This window comes from Lagenorhynchus albirostris, chromosome 19 (assembly GCF_949774975.1).
Source record: "Lagenorhynchus albirostris chromosome 19, mLagAlb1.1, whole genome shotgun sequence".
NCBI lineage: Eukaryota > Metazoa > Chordata > Mammalia > Artiodactyla > Delphinidae > Lagenorhynchus > Lagenorhynchus albirostris.
This window is the reverse complement of record NC_083113.1, coordinates 26,689,075-26,708,729: the sequence shown is the minus strand read 5'-3', so window position 1 is coordinate 26,708,729 and position 19,655 is coordinate 26,689,075. Positions and strand designations below refer to the sequence as shown.

The 19,655-nt window shown below is 51.2% G+C and overlaps 1 protein-coding gene across 2 annotated transcripts in view; it reads left to right on the top strand.

Moving 5' to 3' along the window:
* Positions 1 to 19,655, top strand: part of ZNF423 (zinc finger protein 423) — a 327,403-nt gene that overhangs the window by 90,586 nt on the left and 217,162 nt on the right. For both annotated transcript variants that reach the window (XM_060130610.1, XM_060130611.1), the window contains exon 3: positions 16,285 to 16,485. In XM_060130610.1, coding sequence (XP_059986593.1) covers positions 16,285 to 16,485 — 201 coding nt within the window. The remainder of the gene's footprint in view (positions 1 to 16,284; positions 16,486 to 19,655) is intronic.

Genomic DNA, 19,655 nt, shown 5'->3' with positions numbered 1-19,655 from the left:
TACTATTTTCTTTAGACTTTTCTGTGTGATACTAATCACAGTTATCTTTGCAATCAGAAATAATAGTAAAGCCTCATTTTTGTGGGAAAGAAACTCAGAAATACAGAAACAGTTCCAGGCAGAAAGCTAGGTGGGACCAATGGCTGGCCTGATACAGGCCTGGCATCAGCCCCAAGGGCAGGAAGGGTGGATTCCTATTGGAAATATGGGCAGAGCCCCCAGCTTGGGCATTTCTGAGCTGGCCTCAGTCTTTCCTGCAGCCACCTGGGGTCCCTGTGCCCTTCTTAGCTGGAATCTCCCACGGGACCTCACTCCCTGGGCTCCATGCCTTTGCTGGGTCTTGGTGCTAATGATTGCCCTTCTGGGGTGGCACCTTGGCTTGAGAAGAAGGTGACACTCCACCTGCCTCATCTTTTTATTTAATGTGGCGGAGATGGGATGGCACTACCCGGACCCTATGGAAACTTGGTGTTCTCCAAGTGGGAAGGCTGCAGGCTGTGGTCACGGCCGTCTTTGCGGTGGCCTAGACTTCTGTGTTCACGTCTTTCTGCACTAGAGGAGTGAACCCAGAGGAACCGTGACCTGGCAGCCCGGGAAACACCTCTGTGCTCAGAAGGGGCACTGGCCTCTTGGAGATTGGAATCCCTGCTCCACCATCCTCTAGCTCTGTGACCTTGCCCTCTCTGGATCTCCATTTCCTTATCTGTAATTGAGGCTGCTAAGAGTCTCTGCCTCATAAACTAGACGTCACAGTGGGTCCCTGACAACATGGCTGCTTTTCCTCCTCTCCCTGCACAGAAAGGGAGCTTTGCTGGAAAGATTTCCAGAAACTGTTTCGGACTTTGACCCTGCCCATATCTCACCTGTAGCAAGTGATCGTCTGACGTTGCCCGGTGTGATTTCTTAGCAACCGGCTCCTTTTGGTCGGCCCAGCCATCAGACGCTCTCCAGCAGAGAAAGTCTGAGTAATTTTTTCCATTCGATGTGCATTCATGGGAGGGGAGGCAGGGATGTGTTTTAGGCAGTACCTGGCTCCTCCTTAAATTAGACTGTTTTCCATTCTTATCTCCCCAAAGGTGGTTTTCCAGACTCAGCCATGACTCACAATCTCAGCCTGCCCACGGGAGGGTCAGAAAATTGGTGAGAAGTCAGAGTTGGAGCATTGATTTTCCTTTTTTTTTTAAAGACACGAAGGTGGAAAATCAGCATTTGCTTGCAAATGACTACCTTGTGGTACAGCAAAGGGATCCTGTCCAAGAGGGTCTGTTCTAAGGAATGGATGTGTATGACTTTAATTCATCTCAGTCTATATTCATCTATCCATCCATTCATTCAGTACATAGTTATTGTGTACCCACTCTGTGCCAGGCTCTGTTCTAATTGCTGGGGATTCCACAGCGAATGAAACAGACAAGTTCCTGCCCTAGTAGAACCAAAATAAACCAACCATTTATTTTCTCAAGCCAGAAACTCCCCTCCCTCCTCTGCTCCCCCCTCTCCGCCCCTGTCACACTGGATGAAGGGGGAGGAGCACAGGGCTGAGGTAGGATCCATGGACCTGAGGACTAGCGCTGGCTCTGCCACTAACGGACCACATGGCCTTGGAACAATACCTTGAGTCTTAAATTCTGAAAAAGCTGTCCTTTCTCTGGAGGCTTCTCCACCTAAAATTCTGTGCTTCCTTGTGATTCCCCAATTCATTCACCATCCCTCCTTTTTTTTTTTTTTGTGGCACGCGGGCCTCTCACTGTTGTGGCCTCTCCCGTTGTGGAGCACAGGCTCCGGACGCGCAGGCCATGGCTCACGGGCCCAGCCGCTCCGCGGCATGTGGGATCCTCCCAGACCAGGACACGAACCCGTGTCCCCTGCATTGGCAGGCGGACTCTCAACCACTGCGCCACCAGGGAAGCCCAACCATCCCTCCTTTTAAACATTTTTAGTGGCTCAGCAATAGTTTTTTCTATCATGGAATATTTCAGATACATAAAAGAGAATAATGACCACCCAAGACGTACCCTTCAGCATAAGGAACAGAGCTCCGTTCACCCAGCAGCGCTCCCAATCATCTTTCTCTCCCTCCCCCCAGGGCCTGGCATTTATCATTTCCATGTATGTCTTTCTTCTTGAAATACATATGAATGGTATATCAATACTATTGGTATACATGTTTTAGACTTTCTGTAAGTGTTGTCGTATTTTATCATATTACCATAGTTTATCTTTGGCAACTTGCTTTTTCTCTCTATCTCTGTTATGTTTGGAAGATTAACCCTTGTTGATATGTGTAGCTCTGTTTTATTGCTGCATGGTGTCTATTCTCTGAATGTACCACAGTTTGTCCATCTTCCATTCATGGAAATGTAGACGTGGTCTGTTTTTGTTTGTTTGTTTGTTTTTGGCTATTACACATAATTCTGGGGTGGATATTCTCACAGTGAATTCTCAGGCACAGGAGTTTTCTAGCAGATAAACCTTGATGTGAAATGACTGGGTCAAAGGGCGTGGCTCAAACACCCTTTGCCCCCTCTCTCCATCTGTCAGCTCTGCTCACCCCACCATCACTTTAGGTAACTTCTCTCCCAGTGGTTCCAGAAAATGGCTTGGCTTGTGTCCCAGTAGCCCCACTTGGGTCACATGTCCATCCTTGGTTGTCCAGGCCTGGGTCATGGGCCCGTCCTTGGAGCTTGGAGGTGGGGCCTGCCCCAAGTGAGCCTCAGAGTGGGGGGTGGGGAGGGCTGGCCCCACGAAAGATCAGGGTACTATAGCCGGGGGCGGGACAGCTAACTGTGGGCACTGCCCAGGGTAGCTGGGCCGCATGCTGTTAGGGGAAAGTAGCTCTTGTGCCTTTTGCCCCAAGGTTTCTTAGAAAGCACCTGTCTCTTTGGCAACAACAGTGGCCGAGCAGATTAAAGAAGCCTAGGTTTGTGTTTCACACTTTGATTTCTGAGCACAGCTCAGGGCAGTGATCTTCAGTGTGTCCTTTTTAGAGATGGGAAAACTGAGGCTCGAGGGGTCTCAACAATTCCCGAGGTGTCTGTGGGACCCAGTGAACTGGGAAGATACTCTGTCCTTACCCCCATGCTTTCTCCCCAACTCAGAGGCCAGGTGGCTCCTTTAATGGCTCCAGAATCAGTCCTGCCATTTTATAGGTGGGAGAACTAGGCCCCGAACAGTAGGGGGCTAAGGCTGCAGCTTCTTTGTGTCTAGTCACTCTGTTAATACCCTCAACACAATGTCGATGCAGGATGTTGTTACAGAGGGGGAAACTGAGGCTCAGAGAGCAGAGGCAACTGGACTGGCCAAGAGTTGGGGATAAAGCTCAGACAACAATGAAGGCATCTCCTTGGTCCCCCTCCAATGCTGCGTCCACGTGCCCTCATTTCAGGGTACTTTTCCACCCCAGAGGGAGCTGGCATCACCGCCCAGACCCCAGTTGTACCTTCAACGGGCCGAAGAGGTAGTCTCCATCCCCTCAGCTGCATCCCCGTGGGCACCCCACAGAGAGTCCTTTCTTGCCTTTGATGTAAATTCTTGCGCCTTCCTGATAATATTCTGGGCTCTTCTTAACGCGCGGGGGTCAGCTGTGAGGCATCTTGGCAATTTATAATTCTTGAGAATTCTGTTTGGTGACATGAGTTAGCATTTAACAGACACCCTGCCACCTCCTCTCTCCCTATTGTGACAAGCTCCTGGCAGAATCCTTTTGAGACTCAGGGTAATTGCACCACGCTGGGTATGGGAGGACCACGTTGCGCTTGAGTGCGTCTCAAAAACGTCTCCACAATAGACAGTCAGGTACGCGTTTGCTTGGCTTCAAGGTAATGATTTAAACTTAATTTGACCCTTGATGAGGGAGCCCAAGCTTCTGGTCGGACACAGCCTTTCAGTGTGGGCTTGCCTGCCATGCCTTCAATGGTTACACAAATAATTCCTTCATAACAAGTGCCTTTCAGAGGATGTCTGCTGCTGACAGCTAATATAGAATTATTGCCCCTGAATGCATTTCTGTAATTACTTCCCAGAGATCTGTCTTTGTGTTAGAAGACATTTCACACTTTAGTAACATAAGTGTTTTGGAAGAGTACGAGCAATTATTATGAATACTCTTTCCGTGAAAATAAACCTAAAAAAATTATAAAAGCTAATGCTAAAATTGGTTAGATTCAGGGAGGAATTTCATTTGAATTTGATTCATGTATATTTATTCCAAGTATAATAACTCTTCTTATATGGAAACTTTTTTTTTTTTAAACAAAACAGCAGTAATGATACAGAGATCCTGCTTTCTAATTTTTGAGCAATACTGAAATGGCAAACTGATTAAAAGTGACAGGTAGCTTGAGACCGAATAAAGAAGCGTAATCGTGGAGCTCTGATAGGAGACATTTGTGGTAATGGAAAATGAAATGATTCACAGTGTGATCAATAAAAAATTAGCAGCATTTAATAAAAGGTTTCTGCTTCATGTTGATTAAAGAACAACGCGAGCAGTTTGAAATCCGAGTTAAGTGACGGTTTGAGGATGAGCAGGGGGTGGTGATGGGGTGTGGGTGTGCGTGCGCATATAGATCACGCGGATACTGGCCATCCGAGGTGGCCACCGGGCCCCTGGAGTGGGTCTGGAAGTTTCCTTTGCGCTGCCCACTTGACCTTTGATCTGTGGTTAATCCTTTCCAGGTCTGCCCTCCTCCTAGGCTCCAAGCAGGCCTTGCTCTGATTGGCGGGTGTGGGTCCGGCCCACTCCCCACTTAAATCCACCCCCGCGGAGGGGGCTCCCGCCTGAGCGAAGGCTGTGTTTTCCCCGAGGCCCCTCAGTGTGCTGGATGGGCCCTTGGCTTTGTCCTGTCAGCTGCCCACGGGTCCAGGTTTCTGGAGACTTCCGGAATGCCCCACAGCGCACTTGCGGGACTGGGCACCCGCCTGGGGGCTGGAGGGAAGTCAGCAGCAGGCGGGGAGGCCTCAGTCAGCGCAGGAGGTGAAGCGGTAGGGAAGGGAAGGGTCCTTGCAGGGGGCGGGGCCTCCGCCCGCGCGCCTTGGGGTCCGGGGGGAGCGGCTTCGGGAAGCTGTCAGTGCCCTCTGCCTTCCGCCTCAGCGGCAGCAACGCGGCGAAGCCACTCCATCAGACACGTTGCCTTTCCTCCGGGCGCCACTTCAGTGTTCCCCGGGACGCGCCGCACACCGGGCGGGCTGTCTCCACGCCCGGCAGCCGGCTAATTTCTAAAGGCTCTGCACAGCCTCTCCGCTGTGGCTGCAGGGAGTGGGGCTTCTGGCCTTGCAGGCCCTCGCGGGGCTGGACCGGAGACCCTGGTCTGGAGGATCGCTGGGGGGCAGCTGGCCTCTGGGTTACAGCAGCGGCTCCTCAGGACCAAGGGCAGGGAGTCCTTTCCATTCCTGGAGTCCTGGGGCAGCGGGCAGGACCAGGGGCCTGTTCCTGGCTTTGTTCCCAATGTCTCGACTTTCCCCAGAGACGTGCAGAGCCATGGCTGGACGTTCAAATGCTAGGGTAGGAAGGGCCCTTTCAGACTGCTTGGTTCGCATACATTTATCGAGCACCTTTTGTGTGCCAGGCCTTATGGTGGGGGCCGAGTGCGGTGGGGGGGTCAGATGAGCAAAATTGATGCTGACCCTGCCTGCCTGGAGCCGCTCACTGGCATGGGGACAGTGGGATGTTCTGCAAAGAGAAGGACCATGACTGCTGTGGTAAGAGCAGGAAAGCGGGGTGCCCAGTGAGCACCCAGAGTGCTTGTGGGGGGCTGACCCTGTTGGGGTGAAGGTTCATTGAGCTGAGCCCTGGACGGTGAGGAGGAGTTGTCTGGGTGGACTTTTGCCCACTTCCTGCTTTCACAGTGGAACTCCATCTGTAAAGCACTGCTCAGTGGGACCCCAGCATCTACAGCAGACAGAGTGGGGCTTCCTTGGTGGGGAGGTAACCCTTGGCTTTCTGCCCTCGGGCCTGCCCCTGGCACAGCGAAGAGTCACTAAGGTGCCCTTCTTTAAAAATTGCTGCTCCACAGCCTTCATTTACAGATGGAGCCACTGAGGCCAGAGAGGACGGGACCTGCCGGGATCCCCGAGCTACCTCCATGTGGCCTGAGGGCTCTGGGCTCCAACTGCACCGCTTGTATTTGCCTTTGACCTTGAGGCACTCTTGCTCAGCCTGGCCACCCGTCCTGTCTTTGGGGTGCGCATCTGTCCCCGGTTCCCCCATCCTCCTCCATGGAGCTCCTCTTTCCGCCATGGCTGCTGGGGGTGATTTGCACCCCAGCATCCGCACCTTGAGTTCTGCTCCTGGACTGGGAGCAATTAGGAGCGCCAGACCATGGCTCTGGCCACAAATTAGCTGGATTTATCGAGCTCCCCATGCTGCCCCGCGTCCTGTCCCCCCTCCCCTGCCTAGGTCTGGCCTGCTTCTCCATCTCCTCCTTCCCAGCGGCTGTCGGAGACAAAACATGACAGCGAGGAGAGGGCAGAGTGGTCACAGCCTCAGGAGGTCACGAGGCGGTAACAGTGTACAATTTTCATGGTTCCAGGGTGGCTTTGTCCGACTGTGCTTCATTACTGCATGTGGCGAGATCAGTTTTATTAAGATTGTGAGGCTCAGAGGAGCGATACCGTTAAAGACCAGCTAGAAAAATATAATTTTTTTCCTTTTTGGTGAGGGTGTTTGTGATTGCTTTTTCTCCCCTTCCTGCTCTAATCCTCCCACTTTCCCTCCCTCCCATCTACCGTCTTTTCTTTCCTCTCCTTCCTTACCCATCATAGTTGGGAGCCAGGGGCGGGGCGGGGGGGTGGAAGCTGCCATCTCTCTCTGCCTTTGTGGCTTGAGCTCAGCACCTCAACATCCCCTGGGAGGGGAGAGTCATGCATTCGTTCAGCAGGTACTTGCCCATAAAGGGCAAGGTGCTTGTGACCAGTGTTAGCCTCAGCAGGGTAAGCAGCTATGCTTTGTTCTTTGGGGCATCTACGTCACTTAGAGCAGTGGCTGGCGCATAGTAGGTGCTCAGAAAAATGTTTGTTGATTGACCAAAGAGGTGGAGGATTTGTGTCTGATACGGCTTCGGCTTTCGGAGAGCTTACTGCCCACCACAGCCTGGGTGGCAGAGACCTGGGGCAAGGTCACCTGGATGAGAGCTCCCATAGGGAGCTTCTCCAACCTGAACGTGAGGAAGTGATATCTTCCTCATTTTCTAGGCAAGGCAACTGAGGCTTAGACGTGCAAGCAACCAAAGTCACACAGGAGGGAACCTGAACCCGGTTCTAAATCTCCAAAGAACCGACACTTTAATCATTGTACAGCTAAACTCCCTGTCGGACCCAAGGGGGCCCAGTGGCTTTTGCTGGGTGTGCCCCTGGATGCCCCAGGCCACATCCAAGGCCACCAAGGCCGATGGTTTCACTCATGCCATGTTTCTTAAGATTTGAAGTTAACACTTAAAAATCCAGAGATTTCACGTAAAAATGTGGATTTCCTTCATTAAACAAAACAAAACATCTAATGTTTGTACTGGGCCTTGCTTTTCTGTATGGTAACTATGTAGAGATTTGAGCAGGGACCACCCCCTTGGGTGGGTGTACATCTTCCCCCCAGGCTCCTCCAGTCCATTCTACTCATTTGTGTCAGGGTGGGGGCCTTGGAGTTGTGAGCTTTGGTCCGCTCATGATCTGAGTGACAGAGTGAGCTGTCTGAGCTATCTGAGCTTCAGTTTTGCCCTCCGTATAATAAGCCTAATGTTGTATCTCCCTTATTGGGCCACGGGTCACTGGGGGAAGGCTGCAAATGAATTGGAAGATCTGATCTGAGAAAAGTGATTACCGTCACACTGCTAACCATTTTGGCCTCGGGTTCTAGAATTCCTGACAACTAAAGAGACATTCTCTGGAAAGTTCTTGTTTTCCTGGTTAACCACTGGCCTGTGGAAAGGGGGTCCCTGTTCCCAGTCTTGTATCATCGGCCAGGAAGGAGCATCCCAGCAAGGCTCGTGTGATGCAGCCCGAGGTCAGGTTCAGTGTCTGGTTGACCGTGGCTTTGAAATTCCATCCACGGAGCTGTCCACGCTGACAGGGGAGCAATAGGCGCTCCCCCCACCCCCCAAGACAGCATGTGGAAGTTGCTTCCTTATTTAAGTGGAACTTGGACAGCAAATTATGTGTTAAAATATTTGCCTACAGCTCTGCTGCCAAGGGGACCCTTTAGGCTGAGTGTTAAATGTTACCCTGCTGCCTGCACGGCACATATCTTAAACCTGAAGATAAATAGTGGCTGCCTTGTGGAATTTGGGGCCAGCAGCGGATGCACAAGCAGAGTGTCTAATTGGGGTTGGCAGGCTCCTTGCCCAGACCCGGCCCAGCCCCTCTCTTTCTCCATCCCACCAGTCCAGGTGTGTGTGAGAAAGTGTTCATGGAGACGTGTCCTTCTCTACAAGCAGGGCCAAAACGCCAAGGGTGAGGTTCAGCCAGGGGTTTGACCTCGTGCCCAGGTTCCGAAAGTGCTTCCTCCACGCTGGCCCTCGGGAAACGTGCTGCTGGCGATACTGTGTGTAGGACACATACGGGCTGTTAGGATGGAGCACGTGTTCTCTATTCAAGCAAAATGTTGCTCCAGGATAAACACTTTGCAAGTGGTAGACACCTGCCTGGACTGTGAATTCTGTTGGGAGGTCCCCCACCGCCGCCCCGCAACTACGTACAGGGGGAGAGCACAGGGCAAGTGGGCTTGTGAGTTGTAAACACACCCGCATCGTCTGCACCCGGGACAGACCCCCGGCAGGGGTCACGCTGTTTACTGGAGGAGGTGGGCTTGTCACTTACTCAAGGTCACACAGGGAGGGAAGGGGGAGCCTGAACTTGAGGCCAGGAATTTCCTCTCCTGATGCAGTGGATCCTTTTGTCTGTATGGACATTTTTGTGCCTTTCAGGGGGCATGTGCCCTGACATTCTCCATCCTCAGGAGCCTGTGAGGCCTCCTGCCAGAACCTCTCGTGCAGTACGATGTCTCCACCCGCGTGTCTGAGCCATGATGCAGCCTGTGTTGGTTTGAATGATGATAGCAAAGTAAGACAGTAAGCGTAGCTACTGTTTTCTCAGGCTCATTGTGGGCCAGGTATCAGGCTTTGTATATACTACCTCATTAAAATAATTTAACTTCATTAAAATTTTTCTCAGAGAGGGTAAGTGACTTATCCAAGGTCTCCCAGCTGTTAAGTGACAGCATGTGGATCTGAACCCAGACTGGCTGGCTCCAAAGTCTGGGATTCTTTTCAGTTCTTTCTCTGTCATCCCATCAGTGCCTGGAACATGACTCCAGCTGTCTGCTGCTTGTGTGTGCCGTTGCTTCATGACCATCTCTCTGTAGGGACAGCTTGGTTCCATCAGCCCCACTGAACTCCTCTACACTTGTGCTCCCGGTGCCCCCCTGTTCAGTTGGGTTCTCTCGTCAAGCCCTGTACATGCCTAGAATTCACTGTTTGGTGGTTCTGATTTCTGCGGAGGTGGCTGGTACGGTCTCCTATCCGGGTCTGATTGCGGGAAAAGATGGGGAGACCGTCCCGGGACTTGCTGGCCTCCAGGACTGATTCTCCCGCTTCCCACTGTCACCTGGCACCAGTCCTGCCCTTCACACCTCTCCCTGTCCTTCCCCTGCACCCTTGTCTTGCACTTTTGCCCACATCCTCCTCTGCCCGCCTGCCCCTGCTCCAGCCTCCTCTGGGCTCCTTGAAACCCTGCAGGGCTCCTGGCTTACCCGTATCTGTGTGTAGCTGTGGGCACAATTCTTCTCGCATTGATGGCCAGCCATACACGAGCCTCACCTCCACCTTGTGAGTCAGGAGAGGGTGGTGTCCATCACGATTAAGCTTCTTGACACATAGCGAATCGGCCTCAGGTGGGAGAATTGACATAGGGTCACTCGTGGGGCGAGGGGGGGGTGTCCTAGAGCTAAGACTGGAACCCGGTCCCCTGAGTAACCCGGCCCAGGCTGCAGGCACTTACCACCTATACCTCCCTTGGGGCATTCATTTCTTCACTGGGCAGTCATTCATCCGCCCCATGTTGATTAAGCATCTTTTCTGTGCCAGGCCTTGTGTGGCTTTGAGGCCACCAAGATGAAAGAGACCGGGGAGCGCCCTGTATGTTGTAACAAATACATGTGTGTTATGCCTGGCACACAGTAGGAGCTCAATCAATATTTGTAGGGTGAATGAGGAGAGAATGGATGAAGGTGTGTGATTGTAGCCTCTGGGATATCTCACACCTCTCACACTCTGCCCTTGTTTTCTCTTTCTCGGGCGTGTAGGGGTTGCTCCTGGCTTTCTGCCTCCGTTGGGAAGGTACTCAGCCATAGGGCCCCAGAGGCGGGACCTCCAGTGGTCCCTGGCTGGTTCTCAGGGTGCCCAGGGCCCCCTGATGGCAGGGTGATCCCCACAGTCCTTCCCAGGAAGGAGAAGAGGCAGCCTTCTCTCTGAGGTTCTTTCTGACTTGCGTGCTGGCCGGGGACTGGGGCTAGAGGGGAGAGACCCTCCCTCGCCGGTGTTCTCAGGCTGAACCTCTGTCAGCTGGCCCTGGGGAGCCGTGAGGCCCCGACAGCCCTGACTCATGAGCTCAAGAAGCCTGGCTGAGAAGGTAAGAAGTGTCCTGTTCCCAGACCTGGCAGCCTGTGGGCAGCCTGGCCCCCCGGGGTCTCTCCCCTTTCCCTTTTTTCTGGCCGTGGACTCAGCCAGCTGTCCCCTGCTCAGCGCTTTCACAGGCATTCCCTTTTTGCCCTCCCGCGTGGTGGTTAAGAGTCAGGATCTGTGGTCAGAAGAGCTGGGTTCGAATCCATGCTCTGCCCTTCCCAGTGTGTGTGATTTGTGTGTGGTCCTGAGCCTTGGTTTCCCCCTCTGCAAAGGGGAGGTATCAATTGTATCTCCCTCATAGGCTTACTGTGATGATGGGATGGGAGGATGTGAAGGTAGAAGGGTACCCACGTTGACAGCATCACTCAGGGTGCAGGTGGCCTGGGGTGGGGAAATTAACTGTTTTCTAATGATAAGCAATAAAGGCTGAGTGTTTTGTTACTGTCTCTCTTTGCTCATAGAAAGTTCCCCAAGCCCATATCTTGGGCTCAGGGACTGTGGCATATGGAGGTGTGGTGTAGTGGGATCAACCAGTGTAGGTGTACCCTCTTCCTCCTGATTTGAAGAAGAAGTTGGCGGGACAGACTGGCCCCATCATATGTTAGGTTGAACCATTTGAGATGGCCAATTTTTGGCTTTTTTGACCTACAAAGATGGCAACTTCATATGGTTCAACCTAATACTTATCACACAAGAAACAGCACTGTAAGCACTTCCCCTCCACCTACCTGTGTTGATATTCAGAGTCTTGTTTCTTTGAAACCAATTAATTCATACATTCACCATTCACTGAGCACTTAACGTGTGTCTGTACCAGGGGCTGGGGAAGACAGTACCAAGCCAAACCAACCACAGCTCCTGCCCTCATGGAGCTTATGGGGTGTGTTCCAGCGGTCTATTGCTGTGTAGCAAACCACCCCCAAACTCAATGACCTAAAGCAACAATTATTAGTTTGCACACTTCTGTGGGCTGACTGGACTCAGTTGGTGGTCTCACTTAGCATTTCTTGTAGAGTTTCAGTCACATGCCAGTTGGGGCTGCTGCCTTCTGAAGGCTTGTCTGGGTTGGATGTCCGAGATGCTGCACTCCCGTGCCTGGTAGCGGGCGCTGGCAGCGGGAGCTCAGCTGGGGCTGTCGACTGGAGCACTTACAATCTCTCCATGTGGCCTGGGCTTCTTATAGTAGGGCAGCTGGGTTCTCAGGGGTCATGTCCCAAGAGACCAAGAGACAAGGGGGAAGCTGCATTCTAGTTTCTGTTACATTCTAGCGTTCGAGGGAGTCACCAAGGCCAGCCAGGCCAGAGGGGAATTGTGGAGGCGACTCAGATCCCTCTTCTTGATGGGTGAGGGCAAGGTCTCCCTCCACAACAGCACATGGGATGGGAGGGGTTGTTGCTGCCGTCCTGGGCAAATGTGGCTGCCACCAGAAGGCAGAGAGTAAAAAATCAGCCTATAAAAGTGTAAGTGAACTTTGTGCCAAGTGCTCTGACAGCGAAGGGAAGGGAACTATGGGGAAGAAATGATGGGGACCTGTGTGACCTTGGTGCTCAGGCCCACGGGGAACAGTTACGGCAGACCTGGAGTGTGAAGAAGCCCTTGGCTAAACAAACTTGAAGTTCAGGGGATTGAACAAAGGTCTGTGGGGCTGTGGAGATAAGTGGGAAGTCAGAGAGGTCAGCAGAGCCCTTGCTGGACTTTGGGGGCTGCAACCAAGCCCCGGCAGATGGCCTTGGAGGGTTGGCAGATTCCTTGACACTCAACTCACTTTTCCATCGAAGCTCTGCTGTGGGGAGACCGTGTAGCAGAGTGGTTAGAGTCAGGAACAACTGTGTTTGCAACCTGCCACTATGGCCTTGCTTAAGCATCGTCACCTCACAGAGCCCCGGTTCCCTCACCCCTAAAATGGGGCTATGATGGTGCTCAACTCATAGGGCTGCCTGGCGGGCTGGGCTCGGAAGGCACCTGGCATGCAACTCGTGCTCAGTAAATGCTAGCGGCTCTTGGTGGAGCCCTGGGCAAAAGGATGGGGGTGTGCACACTGGAAAACAACTAGGCTGTGAGTTGTCCCGGTTGGGTGTGAGGCCGGGCGGGTTGGGAGCTTTGCTAATGGACGGAGAGGCTGGCATTTACGGTGCCGATTCTGTTTCCTGTCCCGCGCTCGTGGCCCTGGGGGAGAGGGCCCTATTCGAAATTGTTTACTTTGGGCCTTCCCTGGGTGGGGCCGGAGGGAAAGGCACCAGCGGTCCGTTTTCGGGACATCCTTCCCAGCCCCGGTGGAAAAGAAATGAGCTCTGCTGACTGCCTTGTGGGCCCGGGTGGTTGGAGGGACCTGGGGCTCAACTGTAGTTCAGGCCCAGCAGGTCACCACGTTGGAAACATGAGGCAGCACTTGGGATGGGGGCTCAGGCAGGGCTGGTGGTGGCCGCTGGGCTCTGTGTCCTCTGTGCTTGCTCAGCGAGGACCCTCGAGGGACCCGGAGGCTGGCTGAGGGCAGGACGTGGGCCAGCAGGGTCACCCCCGATGAGCCAGAGCCGGGTCAGGGTGCTCTCACTAGGGCCCTGGGGGCTCACTGAGCAGCTGCTCAGGGTGGGCCTGGGAAAGAGGAGATCTAGAGGGTGCTCCAGGGGGGCCTGGTGCCCTCGGCTCTGTCCTCAGGGCTCCCACCTCCCGGCCTTGGGAGCCTGGGGAAGGGCACGCAGCTCTACCTCAGAACTTGTAGGTTCAATCCCTTGTGTGGCTTTGGGTGGCCTCTCAGAGCCACAGTTTTCTCATCTGTAAATGGAGGAATAACACCATGTACTCTTTTTTCCGATTTAAGGATCAGAGACTGGGGGGCATCAGAGTGCCTTACAGAGCAGAGCCTTGAGCTGGTGGAGCGCTTCCTGCTCTAGAGGTCCTGATTCTGATGCCGCAGCAGAGGGGCCCCCGGGGACTGGAGCTTCAGGGACGTCCTGCTCCCTAAGACTCCTTCAGCCCACGTGACCCCTGGGACCTCGGGCGATGAGGTCCCCACGTCACCCGCCCCTCCCCCCTCCCCCCCTTTCTGTGCAGCCACCTTGCCTTCCCGTTAGGAGACAGCGGCAGGGGAGGTGACAGTTTCTTAAAACACATTTATACTCTTGGATGACTTTATGCGTTTTTGCCTTATAAAAACCCAAGAGTTGACATTCTGATTTATCTACTCCTGAGTCAACAGGATGTACCAGATTTAAAGAGATCAAATGCATTGTACTGTTTGTGGTTCCAGTTGTGGATTAGATGAGCTGTTATGGAAAATGCTGCCAAGTAAATATGGCAAAACAACAACAACGACAACAAGGGGATAATTTAAATATGTCTATTAAACGACGTGTTAAGTAAAGTAGCACAGGCGTGGTGCCGAGCATAACTTATTATCTGGAGAGCTGGTGTAGTAGAGAAAGTGGGAATTATGGTTCTTTCTCCCCCCCTTCAGAACATTTTTTTTTATTATTATTATTAAGGGAAGAGACTGTAAAGTAGGAATTTCAGAGACGGGCGCTTGCCTGTGTAACCATGGTTGTATGATGACTTATAATATTGAAGGCTCCAAATGATAGTTCTCATTTCTTCGCTTTCTCTTTCTTGCTGTCACCACAGCAGCAGATCAGATTTCCTGAGATAAATATGCTGCCTGACTTTTAATGGGATTTCTGTATTGCCGGGAGTTGGCATGTTCTGATGATAAAAGAACCTAAAAATTGTACATCCCTTAATTGGTAAGAAGAGAGATGTTTTGATGGGCCACAAATGGAAACATTGATTTTTACTGCCTCTGTGCAGTTCCAAGCGGCGTGTCATGCCACGTTCGCCACCACGGAAGACGGCAGCTGGCTCTCCAATGAGCTGATTTGTGTTTGTAGGTTGCTGCTGTCGGGTGCTTGGAGGTGCATGTTCTGTGCAGACGGGAGAAACAGAGCCCTTATAACATTATCTATTTCTGAATAGAAATATTTATAGGACTGTGGCTTCGACCTCGAATGAAATGCATTCTTTGCTTCATTTCTCTTTCTTGCTTTGGCGACCAGTCCTTGGGGGTTTAAAGGTTGTGTGCTGAAGCCTTTTCCTGTAACTGTGATGTTATGGGTGACACACACACACACAAACACACACACACGTGCATACACACACCTTTGCATATGCGTATATGTTTGCATCAATATCTTTACACAAAATAGAGATTTCTCTCTTTAGTTTAAATAAATGCTAGTTTCTGCACAGATAGATCTGTTTTCCAGGACAGACTGTGGGAAGAGACGACAGGCACTTTGATTTTCCAGTCCAAGTCTCTGTATTTTTTTTTTTTTTGCGGTATGCGGGCCTCTCACTGTTGTGGCCTCTCCCGTTGCGGAGCACAGGCTCCGGACGCGCAGGCTCAGCGGCCATGGCTCACGGGCCTAGCCGCTCCATGGCATGTGGGATCTTCCCGGACCGGGGCACGAACCCGTGTCCCCTGCATCGGCAGGCGAACTCTCAACCACTGCACCACAGGGAATACCCGAGTCTCTGTATTTTAATGGGCAAGTTTAATCCACTGACATTTATTGGGATTACTGATATATTTTGTATGTAATATTTACCATGCATTTTTTGCACTTTGGTTTACAAGTTTTTGTTGGGGCCTATTAATCGCTCAGATTGAGGCTGTTCTCCATTTCCCCCAGCTGTGCAGGGAAGTGCACTAGGCAGGAGTCAGGATGTTGAGGTGAACATGTGTGTAGGGTGCTGGGGATGTTGCATCCTTCTGTCTGGAGGCCAGGTGCCTTACCTATGAAAGGGGAATAACAAAGCTGTCCCTCTTTGCGGGCAGGGGGTGGAACCGTAAGATAGCTTGAGCCCCCGTTTAGCTCTAGGATGTGTGAGACTGTGAAATGGGGCTACGTGTGTGTATTTGTGCTTTGTAAACGCACAGAACGCTATGCAAATGCAAAGCATCGTTATCGTAATCATTAACTCACTTTTCTGTACAGTTCAACAGCTGGTCTGCGCAGTGCTAAACACAGAATTGGTATTTTATTTTAAAGAAGTTGGTCAAATGATTCCAAGCCTGGTTCTCACTGTCTAGGCTGATACCGGGGCACAAGTGAGCGCTCAGGGGCATTTTAAACAGCAATTTGACTATCCGTGGTCCTGCAAACACACGTGCTTCCTTGATTCCAGAATCAGGACATCTTTGCAAAGAACTGAGCCAACATCTCCACATTGGGAGGCATGTTATGTGGAAGGTGAGCCTGGCTAAGAGATCTCCCAGCTCTAAACTTCAAGGCTTTGGGGGAAACTAAAAGTTCAGGTGCATTAGGAACAACTGATGGAAACTCTAGAGAAATGTGTGAGAGAGCTGGGTTTTTTAGGAGACAAAATGCTAAGGTATTTTCACCTCCCTGATGGGTCATGACCCCCAGCATCCAAGCACAGAGGGAAGATGACAGGACATCCTTCTAGAAGATTTGCACCAAGAATTAAATAATCTAGCTGAGAATTATGACACCACATGCTACAAAAACCCCCGTATTTTAGTATACTGAGAGGTGTCAAGAAGAATGGACCCTGGGAGGTAGAGTAATTAAATGTATCTTCGTAAATGCAGGGTGATTCTTTTAAAATCCTTTCCCCAGACCCCGTCAGCTGACATGGACTGTATTCTTCCTGTTGGCAGGAGGCCTAGAAGGAGAGCCAGAGTGTGATCGAAAAACCAGCCGTGTGCTGGAAGACAGGAACAGCGTGACAAGTCAAGAGGAGAGAAATGAGGACGATGAAGACATGGAGGATGAGTCAATTTACACCTGCGATCACTGTCAGCAGGACTTCGAGTCTCTGGCAGACCTGACGGACCACCGGGCCCACCGCTGTCCTGGAGGTAATGCTAAATAGCACCGGGATTCTGACAGGTGGTTATATGGATAATTGGACATAGCAACAGCTTGAAGCCTCAAGTGAGATTAAAGAATTAATAATGTAATTTTACAGTTAATGTCATTTTATTGTGGTGTCTTGGGTACCCTTTTAAATAAAATTAAAAATGAAAGCAACAGCTTTCCAGCAGGCAGGAGTTAGGCGGAGGTGCCCTGTCCTTGCTCCCCCAAACTGCATTCCATAGTATGTGGGCCATAAATGGGTGGGTCTGCACCCCGGATTTCTGGAAGGCCTTTTGGAAACCCAGCAATTAAGAGGTCATTAGTGCAAAGTTAAGCAGCTTAAGTGTGGAAAGCTGCATGAAGGAGTGAGCTCTGAAGCAGGGCTTGTGATGGGATGGGGAGAATTTCAAAGGCCAAGAAGTACCCCTACAGAAAGGGACTCAGTTCCACCTCCTCACTTGGCCTTCTGCTTCTCTGGGTAGGAGAAGGGTGGCTGGGAGCAGTTTCTGACTATAGCAGTTTGACTATAGCCCTGTGTTCTATTTACCAGCTGCCTCAGAGAAGGTGGGCAAGGCCACAGTATATAGGAGCGATTTAAGACTTGACGAGTTGAGTGTGTCTGTGTGTCTGGGATACGTGCGGTGTGGGGGGTAGGGGAATGGAGGCATGCATATTCCCGGGAGTATGGCAGCCATGCAATAGGGATAGGGGTTGACGTGTTTCCAGGCTCTGAGCAGGGAGTCCAGAGCATTTGTGTGCCTTAAACAGCTATCCTGAGACATCTCCGTCTATTGTGATTGTTGATGAAACCCTTTGGATGCCGGTTTGTGGGAAGAGGACCTAAAATCTCAGACCAATATTCCAAGGAGGACCCGACCCCTGTTTTGCAGGGGGAATGTGCTGGTAGGAGATAGGTTGGGACTCAAAGTCTTGCTTCCCCTGCCTTTCATGCCATCTTGGAAGATTGAAAGCCAAGTGTTTTGGAACTTTGCTATGACTTTTCCTCTAGTGTCATCTGTACCCGCACAGCCCTGGGTAGACCAAGTGTTCATTCTCGCCCTCTAGAGGGAATAGATATCAAACACAATAGACCCGGCAGCACTCCAAGTTTTGAACTTTTTGGGGCTCAGCAAACCAAACCACAGTCATTTGGAATTTGTGATATTTCAATCATTGGCAGAGGCAACGGCCAACTTATAAGCTTAGAATCAGAATTAGAAGGGACTTATAGGGTTGGCTTTTCCAGTCCTCTTATTTGCTGGGGGGAAATACTGAGGCTTTGAGAGAGAAAGGTGACTGCTTAACCAAGGTCACATAGCAATTTGGTGACAGAGCCAGGACCTCCTCAGGACCCTGGGCTATGGACTCTCATTCTTGGACCTGAGAAAACAATAGATGCTAGTGTAGCTCTTGATTTAGCCAAGAACTGAGGTGAAATCTTAAGTATAAAAGAGTGAAATATTGTCACTTACTTTAAAAACAATCAGTTAATTGATCTTCTAATTGAAAGCTATTCTCTTCATATTCTATGTGAAAGAATACACTGTTCTCATCTAGTTGTTAAAGCAGGGCCCCTCAGGACCACTGCTAAGTGATGCTTTGTAGAGTTTCTGCAGCTCTTGGAGTGAGGTCCTACCCCTGGCACTACTTAGGCTGTTCCTTCCTCCAGTTTTTCAGAATCAAGGAGATTCTCATGTCTCTTACCACACTTTTGAGAATGGTGGTATTTCTAGGTGGAGAAGGGAAAATGTGAGACTTTAGGGCTATAAATGGGGGTCTGTATTGGAAATTATAAATGGTAGCTAATTGTTCTTCAGTCCTGGGCAGGACTCTCTTCCCAGTGGTGGTCTCTTCACTCCATAGCCTCAGACTTTGGCTGAAATCATGGCAGCCCCATTTGCAGGGTCTCAAGCCATCTTTATTGATGCTGCTGGTATCCACCGATTCCCCTGCCTGTTTCCTGACAGGACCCCACTAACAACCTCCACTGGTACATGGGAACCAGGAATATCCCCAAGCCCTGGAGCATTGGATGGGAGTCAGAGATTCCTTGAAAGAGTACAGGAAACGACCTCGTCTAATAGCATCCCCAAGAAATTCCTTACCACCCAGTAAAGGAGTGACCCAGTGTGGGTGAGTCTCCCTAACATGGGAGAGATATGTGAGGAGCTCTTTTCCCCCAGTTCTTAGGATTACCCAGGGACAGGACACACCTTTGGGAATTGTGTGCGTATTTTCAGAACCAGTCCCTATCTGGACACTTCCACATCCTTGGATTGTGCAGTGGTGTTCAGACTGTGTTTCCAGAGGTGTCTCTGAGGCTCTTGGGGTCGGTATTGGGGCCTGTCTGATTGAGGGGCTCTGACACCCACTCCAGTCAGAGCTATCACCTGCTTTATACATTGGGCTATAGTGTAAGATCTTTAAACATTGGCTTCTACTTTAAAAGTTTGGAACTGGTACAGAAATGCAACAGCAGGCCCTCCCAGGCCAGCCTCATGGGTCTGCTGGATGCTCATCATTGATCACCCGGTCACAGTACTAGGGATGATACAGGTGGGCGTTGCTGCCCCATGGAGCGTCACTCTGGAGGGAAAGGTGGACACTTGGCAGCCCAACAAAGACCATTTCAGACAAGGATTTCAGAGAAGGCCCTGCTCTGCTGAGGCCGGGAGGGCTCTGGGTGCTTGCAAGATGTTTCTGAGGGAACAAATGAGTCTTGTTTCAAGGGAAGGCGGGACGTCCCTGCCGTTGAGGATTTGGGCCCTGAGGGCAGTGCCACCTGTCCATTGGAATCTGGCTTTGGGTGTGAACGACACTCACGCCCCGCAGAGGGCTGCCCTCCCGGAATGTGAAGGTGGCACACCCCTCCCCAAGCAGGGCGCCCGGGAAGCCCAGCCCTTCCAGATGGTCAGCGTGTTGGGAAGAGGCTGTGTGTGTGGGGGTGGGTGTGTTTGTGGGGACCATCTCAACTGTGGTCCTTTTATTATTATTCTTTTATTGAAGTATAGTTGATTTACAATGTTGTGTTAAATACTGCTGTATAGCAAAGTGACTCAGTTATACATATACATTCTTTTTCATGTTCTTTTCCATTATGGTTTATCACAGGATATTGAGTATAGTTCCCTGCGCTATACGGTTGGACCTTGTTGTTTATCCCTTCTATATA